Source organism: Numida meleagris, chromosome 3 (genome assembly GCF_002078875.1).
Source record: "Numida meleagris isolate 19003 breed g44 Domestic line chromosome 3, NumMel1.0, whole genome shotgun sequence".
Taxonomy (NCBI): domain Eukaryota; kingdom Metazoa; phylum Chordata; class Aves; order Galliformes; family Numididae; genus Numida; species Numida meleagris.
The window spans coordinates 2,294,583-2,322,151 of NC_034411.1; the positions used below are offsets into that span (position 1 = coordinate 2,294,583).

The 27,569-nt window shown below is 38.4% G+C and overlaps 1 protein-coding gene across 8 annotated transcripts in view; it reads right to left on the reverse strand.

Annotated features, from left to right (window-relative positions):
- The window catches only part of USP34 (ubiquitin specific peptidase 34), a 135,820-nt gene that overhangs the window by 93,625 nt on the left and 14,626 nt on the right, over positions 1 to 27,569 (reverse strand). For 7 of the 8 annotated variants that reach the window (XM_021393029.1, XM_021393025.1, XM_021393026.1 and 4 more), the window contains exons 2-7: positions 23,828 to 23,915; positions 21,868 to 22,285; positions 16,597 to 16,647; positions 16,266 to 16,415; positions 11,655 to 11,722; positions 2,807 to 2,999 (exon numbers count right to left, since the gene is read on the reverse strand). In XM_021393029.1, the coding sequence (XP_021248704.1) occupies positions 2,807 to 2,999; positions 11,655 to 11,722; positions 16,266 to 16,415; positions 16,597 to 16,647; positions 21,868 to 22,285; positions 23,828 to 23,915 (968 nt within the window). Of the gene's footprint in view, positions 1 to 2,806; positions 3,000 to 11,654; positions 11,723 to 16,265; positions 16,416 to 16,596; positions 16,648 to 21,867; positions 22,286 to 23,827; positions 23,916 to 27,569 lie in introns of those variants that run through there. The other variant, XM_021393031.1, reaches the window with a different exon arrangement.

A 27,569-nucleotide genomic window follows, 5' to 3' on the forward strand; every position in this document is an offset into this window, starting at 1 on the left:
CCAACTTGATATTCAACCACTCAAGCTTCCACTTTGCTAAAATTAACCTACATGTGTCTTCAACCTTGTTTTGTAAATAAGAACTTAAGTCAGATGACATGACACATTATGTATACGCTATTCCTCAAGAGAGGCAAGTCTATATTTGGTGGTAACCAAATATAATCCCCCTATGCCACACAGCACGTATTCTGTGAGCCTCAAGAGTTTGCACAGAACTGAAAGGTTTAATTTTAGGATTGGTCACGTTAGACCAAATAGACCAAGACCAAATCCTCAGCTTTAGACAAATGAAAGTTGAAGAATGGAAAACAGTTTGCAGTTTTCTTTATTCTGAAGTCTTGAATACAAAATAGAAGGCTGAAACTGCATTGGTTGGGAAGAATAATTCAATGAAATTACTTTGACAAATTCTAGCCATCAAAATCACGAGTAGAAATACAAGAAACTTCAGGAAAGTAGTCATGAAAGCACAACAGTAAAAGAGAAGACTGTGAAAATACTAAGCGGACAGATCCTTGTTTGCAAATAGGACAGAAAACTTCAAGAGGTAGTCAAATTTCTTTAAATTTTGGCTCAAATTTCATACTCCAAGTTGCACAGATCTGGCAATTGAAATTGTTCTTGGCAAAGCATACTAAGCTAAAAACAAAGCTCAAAAGTCAAGAAAAAGCAGAAGATGCTTCCAAAGATACCTCCATGAGATCTCTAAAAATAGAACCAAAAAAGAAAATTTCCCATGACATGAATGAATAAGAACAATGAATTGTCTCAGAGCTCCAAGTAGTTTTACAGACTATTTATACAAAAAAAAGACTCAATAATTTATTAACAATCAATATTGCAGGGTAGTTTTTTCTCAAACCTATTTGCTTTAGTCTAAAAACATTGCAAAATGTTGCTTTTGGTAATATTTATTACCAATTTATTTTAAATTTCACTTTTATAGTTACAACCACTGATTGTCACGTCAAAGCATAACTATTTAAAGGGACACAATTTCACATTCCCCTAAAAGAGCAAAATGCATGAAAAATAAACATATGCATTCATTTTGCATAAGGATATGCAAAAAGTAGCTGAAGAAATCAACTGCTCAAAATGGAAGCGCTTACAGTAATAAAAATCTAACGTAATTTGAACAATGTGAACACTGGAAATTAACTTTTAAACCAGTGACACCGGCAATTACATTTTCCAAATAAAATTTTTAAAAAGTGTGGCAGAGGGAAATTCCTTCTACATCCAAGCAATGGTCATATTTTTAAATATATCTACAAGGTACGTTAAGAGATCTGTAACTCCACAAATATTAAAGCACATGGCAATGAAAATTCCAGACAAAAATACATGCTGTATCTGTAGCCTAAGACTACATCAACCCTCCAAAGTTTTCTCATTACACAAAAAGAATCTGAAAATTCACTTTACACTAACGAGGACAGATAATTAGAATTCAAGCGTTGAGCATACTGAGCATTTATGTGAAGTCATAAACTACCTATGTATATAAACTACATACAAAGTAACAAAAAAATGCTGTCACTATTCCTTCCAAAAGTTAAATTTCTCTGTAGCTTGCTTTAGCACCTCTACTGGGTTAACTGTCCCATGTTCTCAATTATACAAATGCAAAACTGAATGACAATGGATTTGGGTACAAAAATTGCAGAGACTCTTAAAACAGCATTAAAAACGGAGTGGATATATATATATTTTTTTTAAATTTAGTAGGTCACGTGTCAATGCAAATGAATTATTGGTGTTTTTTCAACAAAAATAAATATATTCTAATGGGAAACGCAGGTTATTTTAAATTGCCAGCCAATAACACAATCGTAAATAATTTTATGCATAAATACAGTGAAAAGCAAAATGAAATTTAAATAAACCTGTCTTGTATTTACTGACACTCAGTGATGAAGAGAATCGTTGAGTGATACTTTGTAATCCATTAGAGCAGAGGTTAAATGCGTCCAGAAAAGACTGCAAAACCTAAGAAGAATGTTTTACCATTCTGGTATAGCTTGTTTCTATTCTTCATTTTGTGTATTAAGGCAAACATGACATTAAGCCCTATAAATCTTAAATGTAAGACTGTCAAACAAAACAGAAAACTGAAAAGACTCAGATTAGTAAAGTTCAGTTCTGTATAGCTGTCCCAGTATGACTTGAATGCACATGTTGGAAACAATGACTGACAAAGGATGCACAATGTACACTGACTGGTGACATGCAGAGCATTTCCATGGGAATGAGAACAGTGAGGATTTTTGGTTTAAATATACTTCTATTGTTTGCTGTATATATTGACCTATTCAAAGCAATTTTCTGCTAATTGATGCAGAAATGCACTCTCTTGAGAAAGAGACTATACTAAACAAACAGGAAAGAGAGGTACACACAATACAGAGAAGCAGCTAATTACAGTAATCAAAACACTGGGAAGGTGAAAATCAAAACATTGTTTTGCTGTAAGCAACATATATAGCCATGTCAAGGGATTTAATTTCACACAGCTGACACAAAACGTATTTAAAGTACAGTTATGTGTAGCATGGTAAACTGTTCAGGAAATATGTTACAGTTCCATACACTACAGAACATAGCTGTGTCTCGTCATGTCTCTCAGTGAACCATTCACAACCATAACTATAATTTCTTAAGGCTGCATAGATGAGGATTCTGCTGTTTTCACATATTAAAAAAAAAAAAAATCTTAAAAAAAACAAGTCAGAAATTTGTAAAAACACAAAAAGACATTTTCTTCTAAAAAAAATAGTTATATTTTTTAAAAAGTTCTTACTGTTATTTGACTCAGCCCAGCCAATCTCATTGTTAGAGTTGGAGACATAAAGTATTTAAATGCAAGATCGAGACTCTCTTTATCAAAACACAAAGCAGTATCCAGTGGCTCTTTAACTGTGCTCCACATTAAATCTGCCATGTTCCGGGCTGCACTCTGTCGTAACTCCTGGTCTGATAGTTTACACAAGTACCTGGAATAAATTACAAATGGAAGAAAAGAAAAAGAGTATGATTCAAACAAGAACACTTCTGGAACACCATCTTGATTATAGCAAGTATGTATTTCCAGCAGCCCTGAGTACTAAGCCTTAAAATACCATTATCGATAACCTATCAAGAGTTGACAACAATGAAAAAAACACTATGGAATTAGATAGATCTTTATAAAAAGTAAATACATTTCTTATTTTAAACCTCTTCCAATTTATTTTCTGAAAAAACAGATTTACACAAAATGACACGAAAGCCATGCAGTTCTTCGGAAATGCAGCATTTCAACTACAACCAAACTAGATTTAAGTACACAGAAAATGCATTAAAAATACATGACCGTCTTAAGTCTGTACCCATCCTTGCCGACTTGACAAATACAAGAGGATATTTTAAAAAGCAAAAGAGATATTAAACAGCAGTTAACAAGATTTGTACACTATTCTTTTGCACTGTTGTTGTATAAACATTAGTAAATAAAAAAAAAAAAAAAACACCAGGCAGCCTCTTTCTTTCTTAGACTGAGGCCCTTTTTCACAGCTCTTGTGTAGAGGCCTTAAAATAAACACACTTCAGTGATACTTAACGTTGTCAAACACAGCAAAGACACTCCAGTGCAAATTATAAGAGACTACATCTGTAGCAGAAATCACGGTTAAGTAAACGAAGGACAAGAGAAGGACCACTGAGGGTCCTTATTAATTATGGTGTTTCACTTCTTACATGGAGCCGTGGAAGTCAGATAATGGCACAGAAGTAATGTTTCTGTGCTATGACTTCTAAACAAAAGAAGTGGCAATAAAAAGGGATAACTCACTTGAAAGAGTTCAGCAGCAAACCAGAGCCAGTAAGCTACATCAAATCTACAGACTGGTGAGAGGAGTTGCACACTAATTAAAAAAATTAACTGGTCCATGCTACAAAATGTAATCATTTCAACTATCACCAACCTTGGACCATTTTTTACCTCCACATTTTCATATGCAAACTATAATCAGCCTTTGTTCCCAAAGTTCTTCAAACATAAGCGTGTTCAGAGGAGGGCGACGAAGCTGGTGAGGGGTCTGGAGCACAGGGCTGATGAGGAGCGGCTGAGAGAGCTGGGATTGTTCAGTCTGGAGAAGAGGAGGCTCAGGGGAGACCTCATCGCTCTCTATAACTACCTGAAGGGAGGTTGGAGTGAGCTGGGGGTCAGCCTCTTCTCTCTTGTAACTAGTGACAGGATGAGGGAGAATGGCCTCAAGTTGCGCCAGGGGAGATTTAGGCTGGACATTAGGAAACACTACTTTTCTGAACGAGTGGTCAGGCGCTGGAATGGGCTGCCCAGGGAGGTGGTGGAGTCACCGTCCCTGGGGGTGTTCAAGAAACGTTTAGATGTTGTGTTGAGAGACATGGTTTAGTGGGGTTATTGGTGGTAGGTGGATGGTTGGACTGGATGATCTTGTAGGTCTTTTCCAACCTAGCTAGTTCTATGATTCTATGATAATATGCATTAGGTCATACTTGCCTCTTTAGTCAAGAAATTCAAAAGACTGAAGATATTAAAAGAGATTATACAATTTGTTTTTCATTCCACATATAAGTGTCATGGTTTCGGCTAGGACAGAGTTGTTTTTTCTTCATAGTGTCTGGTATGATGCTACACTTTGGCTTTGGGAGAAAAACACTGTTGATAACACACTGATGCTTCAGTTGTTGCTGAGCAGTGCTGCACAGAGAGCAAAGGACATTTCAGCTTCTCGTACCACCCTGCCAGTGAGGGGGCTGAGGATGTCCAAGGAGCTGGGAGATCTGGACAGCTGACCTAATCAGGCCAAAGGGATATTTCATGTCATACGACATCACGTGAAAAAATGATAAAACTGATGGGAGCTGGCTGGAGCAGCAGCTGCTGCTCAGGGACTGGCTGGGCAGTGGTTGGCAAGCGGGAGTAACCGTGTTCTGCATCACATGTTTTGTAAATATACATAATTATCATTACTGTTATTTCTCTTCTCCTTTCCTGTCTTATTTAATAGTTTTTATCTGAACCTACAAATTGTACTTATTTCCTTCCGCCCCACCCTGATTCTCTCCCCCATTCCATTGGAGAGGAAAGTGAGTGAATGACTGCAGTGCCGAGCTGCTGCCAGGTTAAACTACAACAAACAGATAACAAGTGACTGTGTGTAACAGGCAGGAAAGGACACGTTCTTATAATACAGAAAGAAAGGTGCTTTTGTGGCTTCACTAGATTTCACTAGCAATGATCGTATTTCCACCACCAAGATTAAAGCTACTCAAACTTAGAATCATAGAATTGCTTGGCCTGGAAGGGACCTTAAAGACTACGTAATTAAAACCCCCAGCTATGGGCAGGATTGCCAACCACTACACCAGGCTGGCCATAAACTTGGAGAATAGGTTAAGCCTCATTCTGAATGTGGAAAGATAGTGGCCTAAGCCATTTTATGCTTTTTGCCCGTGGAACTTTCTTCTAACAAACACTGAAAATTTTTAGTTAGCGCTGGCAATTAACACAAATCTTTCTTGATTCCTTACACTGACTAGCTGTAACTCTGCTGCACTGCCTTGCATAAGAAGAGTGTCACTGGAGCAAGGCAAAAGGTCTAGTCAGCCCAAAATAGACTTTCTAAAAGCAGATGATAGATTTATCCCACACGTAAATAAAAGATGAACCTATGTACTACCGTGAATTCATTTATCTCCTTTTTGCACTCTTGGCTTTCTCATTAACATGTGGCAGCTAGTTTCACAATTACGACTGCATGAAAACCAGTCCCCTTTCATTTAAGCCTGCAACCTAATGACTGTATTGGATTTTCTCTTTTTTGTTTTGAAAAACTGAATAATAATGCCCTATTTATTGCCTTCATGTCACTCATAACAGCCATTTTTGTGAAAAAAAAAAAACAACACAAAACAACCAACCACCATCCCTACAGTGTGCCTTTTTTGAAAAAAAAAAAAAAAACTACTACGTTCTTTATCACCCTTCCTATCATTTCAGCAGCAGTTGTTACCATGTCACGGGTTTACGATTTTTGTTATCAGTATTCCACATCATAACATAGAATCATAGAATGGCCTGGGTTGAAAAGGACCTCAAAGATCATCGAGTCTCAACCCCCCTGCTGAGTGCAGGGTCACCAACCACTAGACCAGGCTGCCCAGAGCCACGTCCAGCCTGGCCTTGAATGCCTCCAGGGATGGGGCATCCACAACCTCCCTGGGCAACCTGTTCCAGTGTGTCACCACCCTCTGTGTGAAAAAATTCCTCCTAATATCTAACCTACAACTCCTCTCTCAGTTTAAAACCATTCCCCCGTGTTCTATCACTATCCACCCTCACAAACAGTCGTTCCCCCTCTTGTTTATACGCTCTCTTCAGGTATTGGAAGGCCACAATGAGGTCTCCCCAGAGCCTTCTCTTCTCCAAGCTAAATAAGCCCAGTTCCCTCAACCTTTCCTCATAGGAGAGGTGCTCCAGCCCTCTCATCATCTCGGTGGTCTCCTCTGGACTCCTTCCAAGAGCTCCATGTCTTTCTTGTGCTGCGGGCCCCAGGCCTGCACACAGTACTCCAGATGGAGCCTCACAAGAGCCGAGTAGAGGGGGACCACCACCTCCCTCTCCCTGCTGACCACCCTGTTTTTAATGCAGCCCAGGATATAGTTGGCCTTCTGGGCTGCCAGCGCACACTGCTGGCTCATGTCCAGCTTCTCGTCCACCAGGACCCCCAAGTTCTTCTCCACAGGGCTGCTCTCAAGGAGTTCTTCCCCCAGTCTGCACAAATACCCGGGACTGCCCCAGCCCAAGTGCAGCACCTTGCACTTGGCCTTGTTGAACCTCATTAGGTTCACATGGGCCCACTTCTCCAGCCTGTCCAGGTCCCTCTGGATGGCTTCCCTTCCCTCTAATGTGTTGACTGCACCACTCAGCTTGGTGTCATCTGCACATCATGTGGTGCACTGGGAGTTAAAGAGTTAATGCTTCAGTTCCATGGACTGTTGATATTTCTGGGTACCTGGTTCTCAGAAGAGAAGAACTACATATCCCAAAAGACTTTCACTGTTTCATTTCCATTTTCTGTTTAGAGGGAAAGATAAAACTGCTCACGAATCATGAGACCACCTCTTCTTCTACAGCTCATCTCTGCAGCACGTGCTCCCTAGACATCTCATCTTCAGCATTAGAGTAAGGCTTTCAGTTTTGGACACTCTCTCTCTCATTTTATTTGATTTATTAGCTTCAATTCCGATTATATTGTATTATATTGTGTCATCTTGCATTCTGCTATCATGTTTAGTAAATTAGTTTTCTCCCTTAGCTCTCTGCTGCTGTTTTGTTTTTAGGCCCATCTCTCTCTTTTTTTCCCTTCCCCTTCTCTCAGGGCTTGGGTCTGTGGGTCTCTCCATCCCAATTAGTCACAGATCTAGGCGGAGCCAGCCCATAAACCATAGCCATACCATGAGATAGAACGATTAGAACACATACACATTTACATTAATTAAAAATAAATCAGTTTTAGTTTGCTGAAATAATTTACTGTTGTATTTGGGGACAGAGAGACTGCAGTTTAAAATGTGCATTTCCATTTTTACGTAACAATCACATCTCATACTCCAGAACCTCGGCTACTCAGCTGTGAAATAACCTTTTTCTCCCATAGTATGACTTCTTTGGACCACAGCTGTCAAAAGGATATCAAACAGAATGAGTCAGTGCTCCTCAGTGATACAAAGAATTCACTATGTGCCTAGTTATTGTCTCCTGACTTGTTTTTCTTTGTACCATACTCTGTGGGATGGATCTTCAGATTTTTGGATTAGTGAAATATTTTTTGCAGCTCAAAAGTCTGTGTTTACTACAAGAGTTTTTCGTAACACTTAGTATCAAGGTGTGGTCTTGGGCACTCTAATAAAGCCCAAATTCTTACGAAAAATATTTTTTAAGCAGAAGAGTAATTTGAATTCTTTCAGCTCTATTCTCTCTCGTTGTATTGCAGAGGAAGCACTCCAGATCAACAATTCTGATCAGAGCTTCCACTTCCTCTGCAAATACCAGGACTGTGCTTGACACATGTACCAAGACTAAAAGGCTAGCACTGGAGCAATGGCCATGTGCTATTTTCTCTCAGTGTACTTCAGCACAGAATGTCCTATTTCTCCCTAACTGGCGTGGAAACACAAATTCTTCATAAAAGAAATCGCTCAAGATCAATCTTGATGAGGGACAAGGAGAAAGGAAAAGCTAAAAGGGCTAGAACTAAACACGATATTGACATTTAGTAGGCTATATCAACTGTGAAAGAGGAGTTTTAGGTATTCTCCTCCATCCTACCCAGCAATTTTTAGTGATTTACAGAAGCACTTACAATACCAGGCATACAAGTCCATTTCTTACTTCTTATAAAAATGGATTTTGCTGATAGCCATTTTCTTTCTAAAGGACAGAACCATCTATAAGACTTTCAATCAAGAATTTTGCCACTGAAAAAAAAACACTGTCCTCAAAACACCCTATTTATAGCTACTGCTGTCTTCAGGCATCCAATGCTGTCTGGCATTGCAAAATCGCAGTTCTTGCAAGGAATCTACATAAGCAGCAATTTGGACTTGTATCCTTTAGATGTGACATTTTGTTAAGGCATCTGTCTAATCACCATTATCAACTACACAGGGCAGGCTTCAGTGAAGAGAAACATCTGGACATGCATGGCAAACTACTTCTGGACAAGGGGATTCCAAGATGCAGACAACAGGCCACTTCCAACCAACACAAGGACCACGACTTAACATGTATTTGATGGTCTAAGCAGGTCTCTTTCAAATACTTTTGAGTAACTGCTGGCATCTATAAAATTCACTGATCAGAAATTCACCTATTCCACTTCAGCAAGCCTTCAGATGCTTCTGCAACACTGCTGGCCCAGTCATCATCTGCTCTTAGAGGAGGATGACACTTCAGAGTTTAGAGCACACATGAAGTCCACTCCAAAGTGAGGGCAGTTAACTGGAGCCTCAAGAGCTCGTTCTAGACTAAATCCCTCTCCAAGCTCTATTACTTTCAATAGCAGCAGGAGCTAACACAGCATTTGTTTTAACAAGTGCTTTGCTGCTGCGCCCAGGATTATGTTTGCTTTCAGATATTAAAGCAGATGGAGACTGCTTGGAGACCAAATGAGCTAAGACGAGATTTGTAAGCTCGACCACCACGTGGGGTGAGTTGTATATATGCAAAAAGCCACCTTTTACTGAAAGCATTTATGTTAACTTCTGTCCTCTGTAAAAATATAGCACTAGAGATTTTCTTATATGGCTTTGCTTCACATCCCACTCTGTAAGCAGATTTTCAGAAAGTTTTGGGACTTCATAATGTTGAGAAATGCCAAATCTCAAGATTTAGTTGTAAAAAAAAAGGAACAGTGGGAGAACATCCTTCTCTAAACTGCTGGTGTTTTCCATAAGGTGAATCCTTTATCAGAGTTACCTTTCTGATGGATATGAACTACTGTTAATAGTATCAGACTTCAAGCTTCTTGTTGTAAATGACAAATCACATTTTCAATCTGATGCAAATCCTTCAACAGTTCAAGAGAAAGAGGAGACAAAAAATATTCTAGTCATTCAAGTAACCCTAATTATATCTAGGGTTACAAAAAAGAAAAAGCTAAGAATTGTAGGATGACATGCAAGGGAGGATTAACAGCAACAGCTGCAGTGTTTTGTTCTGTCTCGCTCAAGTTCACAGAATCACAGAATGGTTTGGGTTGGAAGGCAGTTTTAAGATCATCTAGTTCCAGCCCCCTGCTCTAGACAGGGACACCTCCCTCTAGACCAGGTTGCTCACAGCCCCATCCAGCCTGGCCTTGAATGCTTCCAGGGAGGGGGCACCCACAACTTCACTGGGCATCCTGTCCCAGTGTCTCACCACCCTCAGAGTAAAGAATTTTTTCCTAATACCTAGTCTAAACCTACCCTCTTTCAGTTTAAAACCATTTCCCCTCATCCTGTCGCTACCTGCCTTTAAAAAAAGTCCCTCCCCAGCTTTCCTGTAGGCCCCCTTCAGTCACTGGAAGGCCGCTATCAGGTCCCCCCAGAGCCTTCTCTTCTCCAGGCTGAAGAACCCCAGCTCTCTCAGTCCGTCCTTGTAAGGGAGGTGCTCCAGCCCTCTGATCATCTTCGTGGCCCTCCTCTGGACCTGCTCCAAAAACTCCGTTTCCTTCTTGTTGGGGGCTCCAGAACTGGATGCAGTACTCCACGTGGGGTCCCACGAGAGCAGAGGGACAGAATCACCTCCCTCCATCTGCTGATTCCTTCTTACCAGCCTCTCTCTAATTGCTGATTCTTGAATGCTCTTTTTATTTTTTTACACACTGCAAGAAAATGTGTGAGGCTCAGAAATGAAACTCCCAGGTACACAACCAACCACAAATGGAACGTGTACTGGGACAAGCAGTTGAAGATCCCCTGCCTGCCCTTCTGTGATTCCTTTCCAAACTGCTTCATGATTAAAAAATTTAAGATTTCAAAGAAAAATATCAGCATTAAAGGACTGCACACAAGTGGACTGCAACTCAAGAGCGATACATATTAACAGAAGTTCAGAAAACTGTTCTGTCTGCTGATATCATTTTGGTAGAAAACACGTTACAATAGGGTTGGTCTGTAGCCAAACAAATAATTTTCATGTTGCTAAAATTATTTACAATTAAAGCCAGAACATTTTAAAATGCGAAACATATTTCTCAGCCTCATTGTTAGGTGTAATTTTTTGTTGCCCATCTTTTTAAATTGTGTTTTTATACTGTCATAGTTAAGACAATATAGTCTGCAAGGGTGCATTTATTAAGGAAATCAGCTATGACCAGAATAAGCACATTTCTAAAAGTACAGTTAAAGGAAACTTGAAGCCTGGAGAAGTTGCAGGCCAGTCCAAGAACAGTGACTTCTTAGGTTCTCTGCACCATAAAAAATTAAGGTCAGAACACTGGAAGAACAAGCAGTGACCAATCCCCATCCCACTTCTAGGCAGATACACGTACACAAGGTAAATTCATCAGCAGCTCATTAGATTTTTTGTGTTGCACTAAAAAAGCTAATTAACTGCTTATATATATATATAATTAAATAACTCTGTAAGTACTTTAAAATTAAAATGCTCTTCATGATAGGCAGCTTGATACAAAGAAAATCATACATTAGATATATTTAGATACATAAAAGTGCAAGTAGCCTTTTGATCACACTTCAGTTCCTGCCAGTTGGAAATTCTAAACATCAAAATGTGAATTAGCATTAAAACTCAGTATATGAAATCTCAGTGACTACTTATTACTCTTCTACTCCCATCATCTCATTGCAAATTTTCTTTAAAGTTCTAAGAAGATATCACAGGAGGATACATTGTATTACAGTTGATTGGGATGTTCCAGCATAGGGCTGAATGTCATACAAAAAAATGTCATTCTCAAGACTGATCTGATCCAGCTACCTCTTAATATTACCGTCACTCTCCTTATTAAAGTAATGCAGACAAAGCAACAACTTGAATGATTAGAGAGTACATCAACTGAAATTGTATGGAGGTATTCAAAAAGCCCCCCCAAGAACAAATTCTTAAATTAAAAATTTACCTGATAACGTAAGTCCTAAAGGGTATAATGTGCTGCATGACAGCAGGGATGTGTAGCCATATTCTGATCTATAAAGTAAAAATACAGACAGATAAAAATTTTATTAATGACATTTAATAAGAATGTTAAGAACGAAATATTGCTGGTACATCTGCACATGCAACCCCCACTTTGAAATGGCTTTGTTGTTTTTTCCATAGGGATCCTTTCAACTTGCTTATTTTCTGATTTCCAAGGTTAGGCAAATAACATTTCTGGAACTTTTAAAAACATCCTTCTCATCTGGTCGAGTAGGAAATATAAACTTTGCATACGTAGTATCATACTGCCCAGACATCTTATTTGTGCATTTGCTGTAGTTTCTCCAGTAGGAAGAACTACTGCTCAGCCATGCGGGTTTTTCTTTCGTTCACTTTTTTTTCTTCAAGTCCACATGAAAAAATCTGCTCCTTTCAAAAGTCTCCAAAATCATGTAAAATGAATTGACTTGTGTTGATGGTTTCCTTCTTAGTTCATATACCCTACGAAATGCAACTATGCTTTATAACCAGCAATTAAGAGCAGTTCTTTTTTAATGCTGAATTTGCATTCCCATGTTTACCACACTGCCTTTACCACTTTTCAGAACTGTACGCAGTAAGAAAATGTACGCAGAAGAAAAAAACCTGAAACAGCCTTTTAGAACTGCTGTGAGGAAAAGAGGACCAACCAAACTACTTACACAGGGAAAGTTAGAAGTTCCATCTGCATTTCAAAAAGGAATGCTGAGCCTGTTAAACCTGTTACAGAAAGACAACTACGTGCCAGGTAAGGGATCTAGCACAGATGCAACATTAGCAGCTGTTACTACTACTGACATAAATTACATAAAGTGTGCACACAGCTCTTCCCAATAGATAACCATGACAATCACTCAAAGCTGACATGTCAATTTACATCTCCATGCCTGTTCTCAAAAGGAAGTTTAATCTTTGCAACTGATGCAATAAATTCTGCCTAAAGACTAAGTTCTCACAAGCATTTTGGTAAATTATCTACGCAGAAAATGCTACATTCCTCTCCTGGCTAGGAGAGAAAAATATTAGGCAATAGAAAAACTGTATGACCGATTATTTTAAATGTTTGTGGAACTAGGCAAATAACTTTCCCAGTCAGCTCTGAAAAAGACTTACTTTTTGCAATGTAACTAACACAAGAGCAATACCAACCTATTGCACAAGACAAACACTCCAAATCTTCACATTGCAAAAAAGATCACATTTGGAATAAAACTCTGAATCGATGTGCAGTCTCAGTAAGAAAAAAAAAGACTAGTATGCCAAATATATAAAGTTAACTAGAAGATGCTTGCACTAGAAATGAGAATTAAATATTTTGTCAGAAAATTGCAAGAATGACAAGCATACTGTTGCATTCAAGCAATTTCATTTGCAACACCATAATGGGCTCTTTTCCACATGCAAGTATGAAGGGTCACAAGGAAACACGTTTCCTTATGAAATAAAAGTAGTAAAAGATTTTTATAATTTTGTTTCACTGTTTGTAGCAACTTTCACACCGTATTAACTCGAACTTCTAAAGCCATTTCAGTTGTCTAAATGTTTGCATTACATCACGATCTTCATTCTCAGAATTGAGTCAATTGATAATTTCACGTCATAAATGAAAGCAATTTTCATCATGAAACCAAACAAATACAAAGTTTTATGTAATGAGACATAATACTAAGACATAATTTTATATAATAATACAAAAACAAATGCTCTCTTTTATATTATTTGTTCTTTATCACAGGTAATTCATTTACACAAGATAGTGTCTCACTCAGTCGTTCTTACTTCTGACTTATTCAGCCTCATACGGTAAAATCAACATCCCAGAAAACAAAATCATACAGAATGAAGTAACAACAAGCTTTTTCAGTGGCGTTTAAACTCTCCACAGAAGAAGCTGCAGTTTGTGGATTTCTCTGCTTCTCTTAGTTCTTTTAGAAGACAACATAATGTCTCTGTACTCAGCCCTAGTGAGGCCCCACCTCAAGTACTGTGTCCAGTTTGGGGCCCCTCACTGCAAAAAAGACACTGAGGCCCTGGAGCGTGTTCAGAGGAGGGCAACAAAGCTGGTGAGGGGTCTGGAGCACAGGGCTGATGAGGAGCGGCTGAGGGAGCTGGGATTGTTCAGTCTGGAGAAGAGGAGGCTCAGGGGAGACCTCATCGCTCTCTATAACTCCTGAAGGGAGGTTGTAGCGAGCTGGGGGTCAGCCTCTTCTCTCTTGTAACTAGTGACAGGACGAGGGGGAATGGCCTCAAGTTGCACCAGGGGAGATTTAGGCTGGACATTAGGAAACACTACTTTTCTGAATGAGTGGTCAGGCGCTGGAATGGGCTGCCCAGGGAGGTGGTGGAGTCACTGTCCCTGGAGGTGTTCAAGAAACATTTAGATGTTGTGTTGAGAGACATGGTTTAGTGGGGTTATTGGTGGTAGGTGGATGGTTGGACTGGATGATCTTGTAGGTCTTTTCCAACCTAGCTAATTCTATGATTCTACGCTGGGTAGTTACAATGTGCAAATATAAGAAAACATGAAACAGGGGAAAGAGGGTGGAAAAATATTCAACTAAAAAAGAGAGCCACAAAATATTCTAAGACAGAACAGTGCTGCTGCAATGTACGTTGCTATGAAAACTTCTTGCAGAGCTGCAAGTTGGAGAAAAAATAAGACTGCCAACTAGCCAGCTCCCTGTGTGATGCATATTGCACTATATTATATTTGCTGGCTTCATTATAGACATAAGGTAATCTGATTGTGATATTTACTGAAAGCAAATTTGCCGTATAAAAAATTTCAAGGAAACATCTTTTCAGCACTTTTTCTGACATTTGTGTAAAGGAAACATCAGTAATCATCAGCAAGCAGTTGAGTTGTCCTGAACAACTTACTAACGTGTGCTGGTGGTCTTCTCTTGCATGCATCTTTACAGCACACTTGATGAGATGCACACCTTTCTTTGTAGAAGAAACTGCAAATCCTTCCCACAGCACGATGCAGCTTCATCTACTAGAAGCTTATTTCTAAAGGTCGTTAGTAGATGATTCATTTGATTTGTTTACTATTCCCAACTTAATTTGTTATACTTCCTGGAGCTTATTAAACCTATCTTTTTAATGAGAAATGGTCCATCTACACTAAAATCTTACCTACAAATATTTTTGAAGCGTTTAAGGTAGTAGCTAAGCAACTCATTCTTCTCACAGACTTTAAGTCCAGCATTACTATTTCTGGGAATCTTTAAAATGATGGTTACTGAAATGCAATTCTTGAGAGTTCGTACTACTGTGAAAATGTATTTAACAATAACTACACGCTATGGTTCCTGCTTTATGGATTGGTACCACGCAACACCTGGTCTGCTCTCAAGTTTGTATCAGAATCTATTTCACTAAAAACATGAAAATCAGGTACAACTGTTCAACTTGCTGTTTTCCCTCTCTGCTCATTTTAACTTAATTGGGTTAGACACAACTCAGCTGCTATACTGGAGCAAGGCAAACCAGCAGGTTGCTCTGACAACCTGCTAGAGATGAAGAGCTCATCAGATCCTACAGAAAGGGCCAGAAGAGAACACAGCAGTGTAACACACAGAGGTCCTGCAGCAGTCCTCCTGTGTAAGATTACAAGAACTGAGTGTATCATGCTTTACTCATTTGTTTTCTGACCTGCAAGTCCAGAATCCTTACACTAAAAGGATAAGGAGTAAGAGATACAGATCACTAACACTGGCTTTATTGCAGTGATTGGTTCTCTCAATACAAACATATTTCAGTACTTATTTGGAACATCATCCTGGATGTTCAGTAACAGCAACAAGGAAAACATGTGGAAAGAAGGATCTGAAAATTATGCTAAACTCACTTCACAGAAGGCATAGCAAACTATTGGTTTCCTTTATATCCAAATGTAACATCCACAAGACAGGTCACAACTTCACATTCATGTCACGCAAACTCTTCACTATATCCTTTTTCAGAAAGAAGTTTTCATTTCTCCTACCAATCTCCTTCAGATCTCCACTAAATCAATTAATAATTCTTCTAGTAAAAAACTGCTATTATTCCAAAGTGAACAAACAATGAAGGGTAGTTACTCTAAAACTGAATAATAATAAAATGTAGTTCCCACTACGCTTCAAATGTGCACAAATGATAAAACCACAGAAAACCAGGAGGAAAAGAAATCCATAGGCCTCCCCTTTGTGCCAAACAGGATATACATAAAAAGTTAATAGACCCTAAAAGCAGCTTAAAATATTTTCATGACACAACTTTGGGAACAACAACGACATCCAAAAAAGTTCTTACAGGTAACTTCTGAGGCTCTTACAAGACTGATGCCTAGGACTGATGAAATGATCGAAACCTGCCACATGAGTTATGCGCCTCCAGGAGATACATAGGATTTCAATGGTGAAAAGCTGCCTCAGTGGACCAGGAATGTATTCCCAACAAGGAAAATGTTAGTGTTTTTCTTCCTTCCCTTCTATGGAATTCTTCCAGACTTCAGAACTGTTTACTTTGTATTTCACACCAAAATTACCATAAAGACAGTACTTACATTAGACACCACTGTGATAAATGCATGTGCTATAAGAAACGGCAGTGTCTCAGGGGTTCCATATTCAAAACAATCCTTCATGAGGGAAAGGCCATTTTTTCCACAAAACAGACAAACATAACGAAGCAAGTGCAGTGGTACTTCTACATCCTAGAGAAACGAAAATATATATTTTAAAAAGCAGAAGAATTTCAACTATCAATACTAGAGTCATTCAGTTATACAGGAAATTTGAAACAAAATACATTATCATAACAGCAATCTACATAGAGAACATAGCTATTGTAAGGTTCTAGGAAACGTATACCTATTCAAAAATTGGACAACTTACATTCATGTCACAGAACGCTCCTAGTATATTGCTCTCTTGAGCAGAAATATCCTATTTAAAAAGAGAAAAAATACATGTTGTTAACATAAGCAACAAAAACATACTTTTAGAATAAAACACAAGTGACCATTAACAGATATTACTGTCAATCAGAAAAACTGGAAACCTAATTTAGAGGAAGCCAGAAGCTCAGGCTTTGCTCTTTCACACTGGAAAACACAAATGAATTTATTTTTGTTAAAATATAAGCACACAAACATATACATTAAGGGTAACATCTCAGCAATGGCTCCCAGTGGCTGGGATCAAAAGATAATCCTTAAACCCTCTCTTCCCTTTTCACTCCCTCAAGATCACCAGTTTTTCAACAGAAATGCTGCAGAGGAGAGTCTAGCACACTGGTCACACACTTGCATGAGAATTACAGAACAGAATTAATCTCAGTGCTTTTGAATGCATTTTTTACATAAAAATTAGACATCTAACCAGACACATTAAGTTAGATGAAATGTAAAATAGCCTATAATCCTACATTTAATAACCTAAGGGATAAACTATCAAATTATTTGCTCCCATCAGAATGCTATAATTCCTTAACTTCAACTACTATACTATTTTACGTGTAATAAAATATCTCTTATTTTATAAGGACCTAAATACTCTTCACAGGTTAAAACTAACCTAAGAGGAAGAAAGAAACCTAGAACCCCATCAATCTGTAAGCTATCTGTTGTGAGGAGAAAAACATTCTCCAGAAGTACTAAATTGAAGAGAATTTAGAAAGACAGCTTTTCATTACTCCTTCATAACAGCCACTTGTTGGACAGTATAAAGCTGGAACTTCCCTTCTTAGGGTTGCTACCTATATTGCCTCTATCCTGCATATGGCTGAGGGCAAAAGGCAGTCAAACTATAGTAAGATGTGACTGTACTACCACAGTATTGCCATGTCTACCTGCAGGTAGTTACAGTACACATTCTTCTTATCCTTCTGTACCAAACATCCAGTTCTGACATTCGCAACCAAAATGCAAGTTCGAGATAAGGCTGTTTTTAAATGAAGTTTCCTGGGTATATTTCAAATACCTCTGCAGGAGTAAGCTTCTTTAAGCTATACCACAGGATACTGGAGGCAAGTGATTTCACATGGATGAAGTGTGATACAAACATTTTGAATTAGAAGCATACTGAACATATTTAAGCTTTTATTTTCCTTTTCCTTCTGATGAACTCTCAGTCACGCCTGAACTTGTGATACTCTTACAGCTATTTTTAAAACAGCTTTGAAGGCAGAAAGTGGTATGCAAGAAAACGCCTTCAGTACTCTGATTGCGAAAAACTCAGAAATAATATGAGAAATGTCATTAGCTTTTTTGAACAAAATAAAGAACTGTCACGTGAACTACGTTACTTAGAATCTAGAAGTCAAAAATCCATGTAAGTCTGTTGTGTGAGTCCTGCAAAGTTATTAAAAGTGTCACGGCTGAGAGACTGAGTCTGGAAGCATGATTTCTGTATTTGCAGACGTGAAACTCAACAGAGAAATCCTCAAGATCAACTGTATAAGAAAACAGTAGAAATCCTCAGGGGAATCTAACGTGGCATTAAAAAACACCACTACTTCAGAAGAAATATATTAGCTGAAGTCAGTCATGGACAAAACCTCAGGTGGAGGGTACTCGATTAGGGTTAGCTTTCAAGAAAAGATTTACTTGAAAAGATTTACCCCCCAAAAAAGCAGAGATGGCAACATCCCAAAGCGTTAGGGAACTATGGACACTCAAATAACTTTTTCTTTTTTTCCATCTTCCTTCAAGAACTGCTTAACAGTTGGCTTACTCACTTCAGATTCATTATTCATTCATGTCTGGAGGAATTTTCAGACAGTGCAAAGTTCAGGAGTGGATTTCATGCTTTTATTCTTTTATCTTCAGGATTTTAAGTGTCCCCACTTTTAAAACTTCCCCTTCCCCCTCTCTGAATTGCTCCTACACAAATCTGCTCTGTAAAGTCTAAACTGATGAACAGAGTATACTGTTTTGAACTACTCTGTAAGCACGATCTCTTAAAGGATATTAAATTGTCAAAACCCCAAATCAGTTATAAATAGAGTGAATTTAATGATGAAAAATACACACAAAGATCTTTCTCTTTCTGCACACCAAAAATACTGGTAGATTTCAACACAAGTAAACAGTTTGCTTCCAGATTGTACCTTCACAGAAGTTTTATTCTTCAGCATTCACGCCCTGAGATTAACTCTCCTGTAATAGAACGCAACCAGTTGTGCTCTTCTGGAAAAACAAACCTACCAGAAATGTAATGAAAAGCATCCTTCTACTAAGCGTAAGAAAAGTTGAGGCACACGTTCTGTCTATACTGACCCACCTTCTTTTTACATGGGTCAAGAGCATGCACTTGCCAATTCTCAAGTAACGTAACCCTGATTTAATTCCATGTAATGTAGTGGCACTATCCTCGTATCTAGCACATTTCTGTATTTCTTCCCTCTGCAAGGCAACGTTAACTTTGCCGTCAGAAATGAACTGTTCGTGGAGTTTCTGCTGTTAATATGCAGCCCACCTGTCTTCTGTGGTCTTCATTTTCTCACTTCGGAAGTATCATAAATGTGTAAAAGACTAATTAATTACTTGCCCATGTTATTTAAGGACAGAATCTATAGGATCAACAGTGGGCTGATATCCTTTTCTAAATTTTACTGTTCGTTTTTACCCAACTCAGACCATCCAAACTGGGGAAAACCTGCTACTTTCTCTCCTTTGCTAGATAGTCAAGTTTAAAAATCGCTTTGGAAAGTACCTGGTAAGAGGATTAGACTTCAAGAACTATTCTGTCCTTAAACAGAAAGATTCTGGATGTGTACGCAAAGACCAACAGTAAATATTTATGCCCAATCATTAACAGAAGATGATACCATGTAAAAGCCTTACATTGGAAATTTTTAAATGACAGCCTCGTTAGTCATTTGTAGGCAAAGTAAAACCCTGCTGGACTCGATGACTCCATCTGTGCAAGTCCAACTCAAGAATCTCGAACAAGAAATTTCTAAAGTGGAGATTGGTGTCTATTTTCCATCAGAAATTTTCCCTTTTGCCAGGACAAAGGAAATGCTTAGACAGAGAGTTACACTGGCTTGTCCCACCAATACCTGGCAGATCTAGTCTCCAGGAACCTATTTAGCTTAAAAGTGTACACAGAGCACTCAAAACAGATACTTTGTTGTTGTTGTTTTATGAGCTCTTGACGAGAGTCCAAGCCTGCTTTAAATCAAAGAATATTTCTGTTATCGGGATTAATAATTTTTTCTCAGTTCAATTAAGGTGTGTTCTATACTGAAATCTGAAGTTAAATTCTAAACTTGAAGAAGTTAAAGTACCAGAAAGTTTTGACATTAGAATAGTATCACTACTACTGTAGAAAAATAGCACCCTTGGGTTTCTTAAATATAGAAATAAATAGATATACATATATATCTCAGTTTGTGAGAAAAATTATTAATGCTGGAACCTTTAAAAGAAAGCACTCCAGTAAAGAGGAAGAACTTCTCAAACCTCCATAATGCATTCCTGTGTACACAAAAGCAGAAAAGGAAAAAGCACTTTTCCCTCATTCTTTTGTACTTCAGGAATGTGTTTCTCAGTCTGTGCTTCCCTTCAAACTATATGTTTTTAGCACAGCTAATGAATAAATAATGTTCAATAATTCAAATGATCTACACAACACATATCATGCCTAGAGTGACAGCTGTTCCCAATACCACAATCTACCACGCGTCTGTGGCCAATCATTTAAAGTGGGGAAGAAATTCCTCCAAGCATTTCACTACTATCCTTTTATCATTTGGAAGTGAAATTAAAGAAGAAAAAATATACACGAAAGTGTCATTTAAAAGAAACAAGTGTATTTATACACAGAAAACCTGTTTCAAAATTTTTCTTTGTATGTTCCTACAAAACTAGTTACGGTAAGCAACCACTGACTTTTTAATTTTAAACTGAGCAAATAGATCAGTCGTCTTCAGTTTCTATTTGCTAAGGCTGAACTACAGATATATCTATGTACAGTTAAGGCTTAAAAGGCAAACCAAGATGAATGATGGGAAACCTGAAAATCCTAAACTTCGCCCTTTTTCTATTGACACATGTTTGTGAAACAACTTATGTTAACTTATACCCATGCTTTCACAGAGCTCACTGGAAAGAATTGCTGTGTTGCCCATCTAAATACATAGTATTTTGGCTAGACTTACTGTCAGATGTGGAAGGATCCGTTCATCAAGAACTCGTTCTATTTCGTGATCACACTAGCTTACATAAACAAAAGTGATGTATGACGATGTCTTTCCAATTTGAAATGAAGTTTAAAATGCAAGCTTAACTACTCAGAGCTCTAGAGCTCCAAAACTATGAATAAAACAATTAAAAGACTAGCTTAACTGTAGTTTAACTCCCCACTTTGACTCTTTCAAAAGTTTGCTGGGTAGAAGCTTTATTTATACAACTAAACATACACCTCTTTGTTTAGAAATGCTTTCAAGAACTGTTTATATGTTAACAGACTATCATAAGATGAATCAAAACCCAACCTTTCCATGCTTCAACAAGGAAATGCTAACAGACTAATACTTATTCTGGAACATTTCCAAGAGTTTGAGAGTGTTCTAAGTTTGTTGTTGTTGTTTTGCATTCAGAATAAAATAGAGAAAAAGTGAGCGGTAGAGGCTTATCAAGTACCACAGAGAAAAATCAGACCTGCAGAACAAAACAACAAAACTACTTGTACAAATCTTTGTTATTCCAGCAAATTAAACAGCTATTTTAACAAGAAAGTCTGGTCTTTGAAGTGAAGTTTATGAACTACGAAGTTCATGAAGTCTAGTTTATGATGCTCTGCTTTTAGAACCATAGATTATATTGAAAATAAGTTAGTAAATTAATAATAGGTCATCTTCTGGAAGAAAGGCTTCACTACAGTTCCCTTTTTGCTCTCCTGTTATTTAAACAGCACAATAATTCAGTGTACAGCTCCAGACAACACTTATCAATGCATTACCTGTAACAATCAGGCATATTTTCAAGACAGTGCAAGAGTATGTGCCATTTAAAAAATCCCTCTTGTAAGACCCTACTGAAGTAAACCGGAGAGCTGAATTTGCCCATCCTGTGCAGAAGTAGATATCAGCAAACAGACTACTAAGAACACGCAATCTATCACAAGATAATTAAATACACGTATCAAGATAAAATATACCTCTATTGTAGGATGAGTATTATGCTTATAAGCAGTGTACAAAGGAAATTGAATCTGAAAGATTTTTGCCACGCACAGCAACAACTTCTCCTTCTCATCAGTGCTCCAGCTAAAAGCATCAGTGTTCTTTGCAGATGACTCCTCAGTCAGGATACAAGTTCTTGCAGAATCTGTTTTTTTCTCTATAGATCTTTGCCGTTCCCCATTTTCTTCCTCATGAGAGTCTCTTTCTACATTCAGGGGCTCATCAGCACGATTACTATGATCTTGCCATGTTGAATCTATATTAATAGTGCAATGTTTACAGAGCTGGTCCCGCAGAACTTGAACTTCAGCAATGACTAAGTTAATAAGAGCACATACTACTTGGTTAAAGATCTCCAAATGTTTATACTCCTTGAAACAGCACAAACATTGTCTGTAAGAAAAGAGAAAACAAAAATAAGATTCCCTGAAGTAGCTGAAATCTCATTAAGACTGGACTCTATTGAGTTAAAAAGGGCAAAAAAAAGACAAATTGGAATACTCAGAGGACTGACCAAAAGGACTCTTCACGTTAGGACAATTTAAACAACAATATTAGACCAACCCATGAGGGCAATAAAGTCCAAACGAAGCCAGTGCTACCCAGCAATATGCTGGAATCACAAAGCTTTCCTTAAACCCTGTAAACGTGCCATTATTTCCAAATAAAATATATATAACATATCGTACAGGTAAGGTCATGGAACTACTAAAGAAGCAATGTTCCTGAGAATGTTCCCGAGTCCCTTCCTCACCTCGTTTTCCCTATCAATACTGCTGCACTAAACTGCATGACATGCACGTTAGCTGTGCAAGAACTGTTTTTATTTTAATTTTAAATCAGTAGGGTCACAAAATCATTTTTTAATTGAGTATTTATGTTCACTTCCTCTATCTGCATTTGGGTAGACAGAAACCCCATGCACATTAGTACTGCTTTTTCCCATATGGTTAATGGGTATCTTCTATCTTCTCTGCTTCCTTCACTTGGTAGACTCAGAGATCATTCCTCTGAATGTCTACTGACATACCAAACACTGAAAAGAACAATGGGAAAACTACACATCATTGCTCCATCAATATAACAGGAAAGACAAGCCACTTAACAATCTGTACTACAATTGTAGGTGTGGGCTAAGATAGCTAGATATGCAAAAGACATTCTGGGAGCATAAACACCCAAGATATTTAACCCTAGAATTTATCATCTGGGAACATTTGTTTCTTTTGTACAAAAGACAAAGGTGTTCAATAAGAGGATTGAAATCCTGGAGAAAGTAGAAAAAATGTAATCAATAAGCAAAGGAGTTTCAATGAAGATAAAAATTCAAAGTTACTTGCTTGTAACACAATCTTGGAGATGGATTCATCTCTCACTCAAACTCTAAGAAATAATGCAACTCTTGTATAAACTGTAGTCATCTTGCAGCAGAGACCTCTCTCCTGTTGCATACAGTGCAACAGACTTCAGGTCATAACCAGAGCTCTAGCTACTACAATAATATAGAAATTACATATTCCATTTCTGAAGAATAAGCGGGTAGAAGACAGGGGAAGAAAACATCAAGATGAGATTACTCAGAATAATGATAGATAGGGAGTGCTGCCTCTCTCTGAGGAAATACAAAGATGGCTTTGAGCTGCAGCACCTAAAGATGCCTCTGAATGCACTTTGTGTTTTTTTGCTTCAGTGAGTTAAACATAGTTAATACTCAGCATCCCCTACTTCCAGCACAAGTATAGTGATGGATACATCTCAAATTTCTGACGCAAAGCAGAAAGAAGCCTGTTAGTATCACGTAAGTGGAGTGTCTTCACCCATTTAAAAATGCATTCTCATGATTCACTATTAAATGAGCATTTAAATTCACTGTACAGTATGTATTTTATGAGATCCATTATCATCAGCACAAACTCATTTAAAAAAACATCATACCTTTGTGTCCAGGAATTGATGTAAGCAAATATCTTGAGCACATGTTCCTTTCTGAGCTGCAGTCCATCAGCACCTTCAATGTCAGATACTGAAGGAAAACAAGAACATATTAGGGGCAAAAAAGCTCATGTAATTGCTATACTTTAATTACACGTTATCTTTACTATTTGAGTAGAATCCAACGCTTTATATCAGAGTTTTTTTTCCTGCAAGAAAACACATAACATTCAAATAAATTAACTTTTCATATTAGAAACTAAACCAAACCAAATCTACCTACTTTTTCCCTTCAGTAAACAGAGATAAGGTTTCAATGCAACTAACTTTAAAACAGAAATAGCGCAGTAATAGCGGATACTGCTGTTAAAATTAGTCACTCAGAACAGCCTTTTCCTCTACTCCAGTACCCCACATGCAAATTGATTAATGGCAACCTCTCCAAGCACGGAAAATGAACCTTAAAAAATCACAAAAGATGCCCCTAGTTACCAGCATTTCTAATTCCACAGGGTTGTACCGTAGAAGCGAACATTTCCTGCTCCCTATACGCACGCTTTTGATTAAAAATCTCACTCCTTAGCAGCAAGGGCAGACAAGTGTTTCAGAACTGGATGCTTGTAGAGATATTTTAAAATCCATGCAGGAATCAAAATAGCTAAATTTACAAGACAGCTCAACATGAAGAACACTACATCAACTCCAGTGGGAACTACTGATGGACACATATTTTCATATACAGATCTTCAACAATTTCACTCATTAGCCAGGTTTGTTTTTTTTTTCTTCCCCCCCCCCCCCAGATTTTGAAAGTATGCATTTTGAGATGAGTATGAGACCTTAACTTCCTTCTCCTAGTCAGACAAAGGGTGGAAAAAAAGAAGCTATCAAGCTAAGAACAGATGTGCAAACTACACGAAAGTTATTTCAGACTAGTTGATGATTATTCCTACCAAATAATATACACGTGTCGATATTAATATTTAACCAGAATGAATCCCCAAGTGGCAAAATGATAAACCTTTGCATTTATTAGAGCCAGACACCAGAACAGTTACGTACCAAATTCAACAGCAAAAAACTTTCAGTGAGGTATTATCAGTTGTCCCACTCTCATCTAACAAAATGCAGATGCACTCTAATAAGGCAAACATCAGCAGTAGTTGAAGTCTCCACTTAATATCAACTAATTGTATACATTAGGGTACTGGATTATGTTTACTGTTTATGTACCTTTCTCCAGCTATCAATGCACAACTCTCATTTCCTCCTTGCCCTAAACTTCCACGTGGTTCTACAATTATCTAATTGCTACATACATGAACAATGGCCAGGTTCTTTCATCCATCTTTCACATAACCATTACATGCTTACTAAGCTACTACAAAAGTAACCTTTGTGGAAAAAGTTCTCCAACAAAACAAGCTCTCCTACCTCTACCTCAATCTCCTTCCCAGCATCAGCCTTACGAGGTCCTATGTGATGTATCAATGCAGATTTCCAAATGCTAAAGCTAATGATATTCTTCTAAAACAGAGTGGAAAGTAATGTTGAGGATAATATCACTTCAGAAGAATCTCACAAGATAAATAATTGTCATCTTTGAAATAAAGATATTACATGTGCACACACACATTACACGCACACACATAGAAATAAGCTAAGAACAGCCTCAGGAAGATACCATTAAACAACAAAACTCACTTTTCTGTCTCTAAGTAGACTTGGAAGATCCCTAGGTAAAGCTGAGAGAAAATATAAAATTAACAAGCAGACTGACAGGCAAGTATGACTTGATACCAAGACACTTGACTCTAAGGCCAAAGCATAACACCAAAGAGATTAACAATTCTGTCAAACAATTTAGGTTAATCTTGCCATAACAAGACAAATCTCTAGCGATAGGGATCTTAAAGGTACCAAATCTTTTTGTTTGCTTTTATTTTTTCATTAAGATTTGAGACAAAATTGGCTGCCAATAACTCAACATCAGTGAACCCATTTCTAATTTGTATCGCCTTCCATACGCATTCTTACATTTATAAAATTCGCCTCTTTGCCACTTCTCCCTACTTAAAAACACATGCTACAAAGTAGGTCAGTAACACCTATCTTCCAGAGCAGCCTTTTCACTTTGAAACACACTCAGATTTCCATTCTTTTAAGAATAAGGTACAGAAGTGTAAGTAAATTGGTCCCTCTTTTGAGCCACAGCTACAACTGCCACACGAAGCGTACAGAGTCTAGAAGCGATGGGAATACTGAAGCTTGTGTCACTGGGTATAAAAAACCCAACAGGTGTATGCATTATATGCACCAGTAGGAGAAACTTAAAATCACAGAATCATAGAATGGCCTGGGTTGAAAAGGACCTCAAAGATCATCCAGTTTCAATCCCCCTGCTGTGGGCAGGGTTGCCAACCCATCCTTCAAATCCATACCTCTCCAATTTGGAAAGAAGGATGTGGTGAGGGACCGTGTCAAAGGCTTTGCGGAAGTCCAGGTAGATGACATCCGTTGCCCCTCCCCTGTCCACCGATGCCGTCACTCCATCACAGAAGGCCACCAGATTGGTTAGGCAAGATCTGTCCTTGGTGAAGTCATGCTGGCTGTCTTGGATCACCTCTTCCAGTCACCGGGGATTTTATCTGACAGCCATGATTTTTCAAATATGATAGAGAACGGCTCGGTGACCACATCAGCCATCTCTCTCAGAACCCTGGGACGCATATCATCCAGTCCCGTGGACTTCCACACATTCAGTTTCAAGAGGAGGTCTCGGACTTGTTCCGCTGTTACAGTGGGATGGAATCCGCTCCTCTCACCCACACCTCGAGGTTCAGGGTCCTGGCAGACACAGGGAGCCTGACCGCCAGTGAAGACCAAGGCAAAGCACTTATTGAGCACCTCAGCTTTTTCCATATCTGAGGAAGCCACTTCTCCATCCTCATTTATCAGAGGGGGAACACTTGGCCTGTCTCCTCCTGCCTATGTACCTGTAGAACCCCTACTTGTTCTTTTTCATATCCCTAGCCAAGTTCAGCTCTACCTGTGCCTTGGCTTTCCAGATCTTATCTCTACACATGCGGACAATAGCCCTGTATTCCTCCCAGCCTACAAACCCTGCTTCCACTTTCTGTACATTTCCTTCCTGTCCCTCAGTTTAAGCTGCAGGTCCTTGCTCAGCCATGCCGGTCGCCCGCCTCCTCTGCTTGATTTCTTTTGCTGCGGGATGGAGAGCTCTTGTGTTCCCAGAAGGGCGTCATTAAAGAGCTGCAGCTCTGTTCCGTCCCTATGCCCTTAAGGACAGTTTCCCAGGGCATCCCACCCAGCAGTTAAACTTGCTGTTTCCCTGTTAATATACTCTACATCCCACATGTAGACTAAATCCAACCGGTCTTATTTACTAATCACTGTGAAATAATATAGTGGCAACATACTTTTTTTTTTTAAACCTAGAAATAACATTACCCTTGTTCCTACAAGTATTCAGGAAGCTTAAAACAGGAGCAACCATACAGAGGCTGCAGTTTCCCAGTGGATTTAAGGTGATCTACGTAGGCTGGTAAAAAATAAGGCCCCCTATTTATTTCCATGGGAACTACAACAGATACAAGGAGTACAATAACACTGTTCGATAGTGTTTTGCAGCTGAGAATTTACTCTATTTTTCAACATCATCACCACCATGATCCATGCATTTTTTGCCAGCGATGAACAAGAGCCCACATGCTGTGCTCAGAAG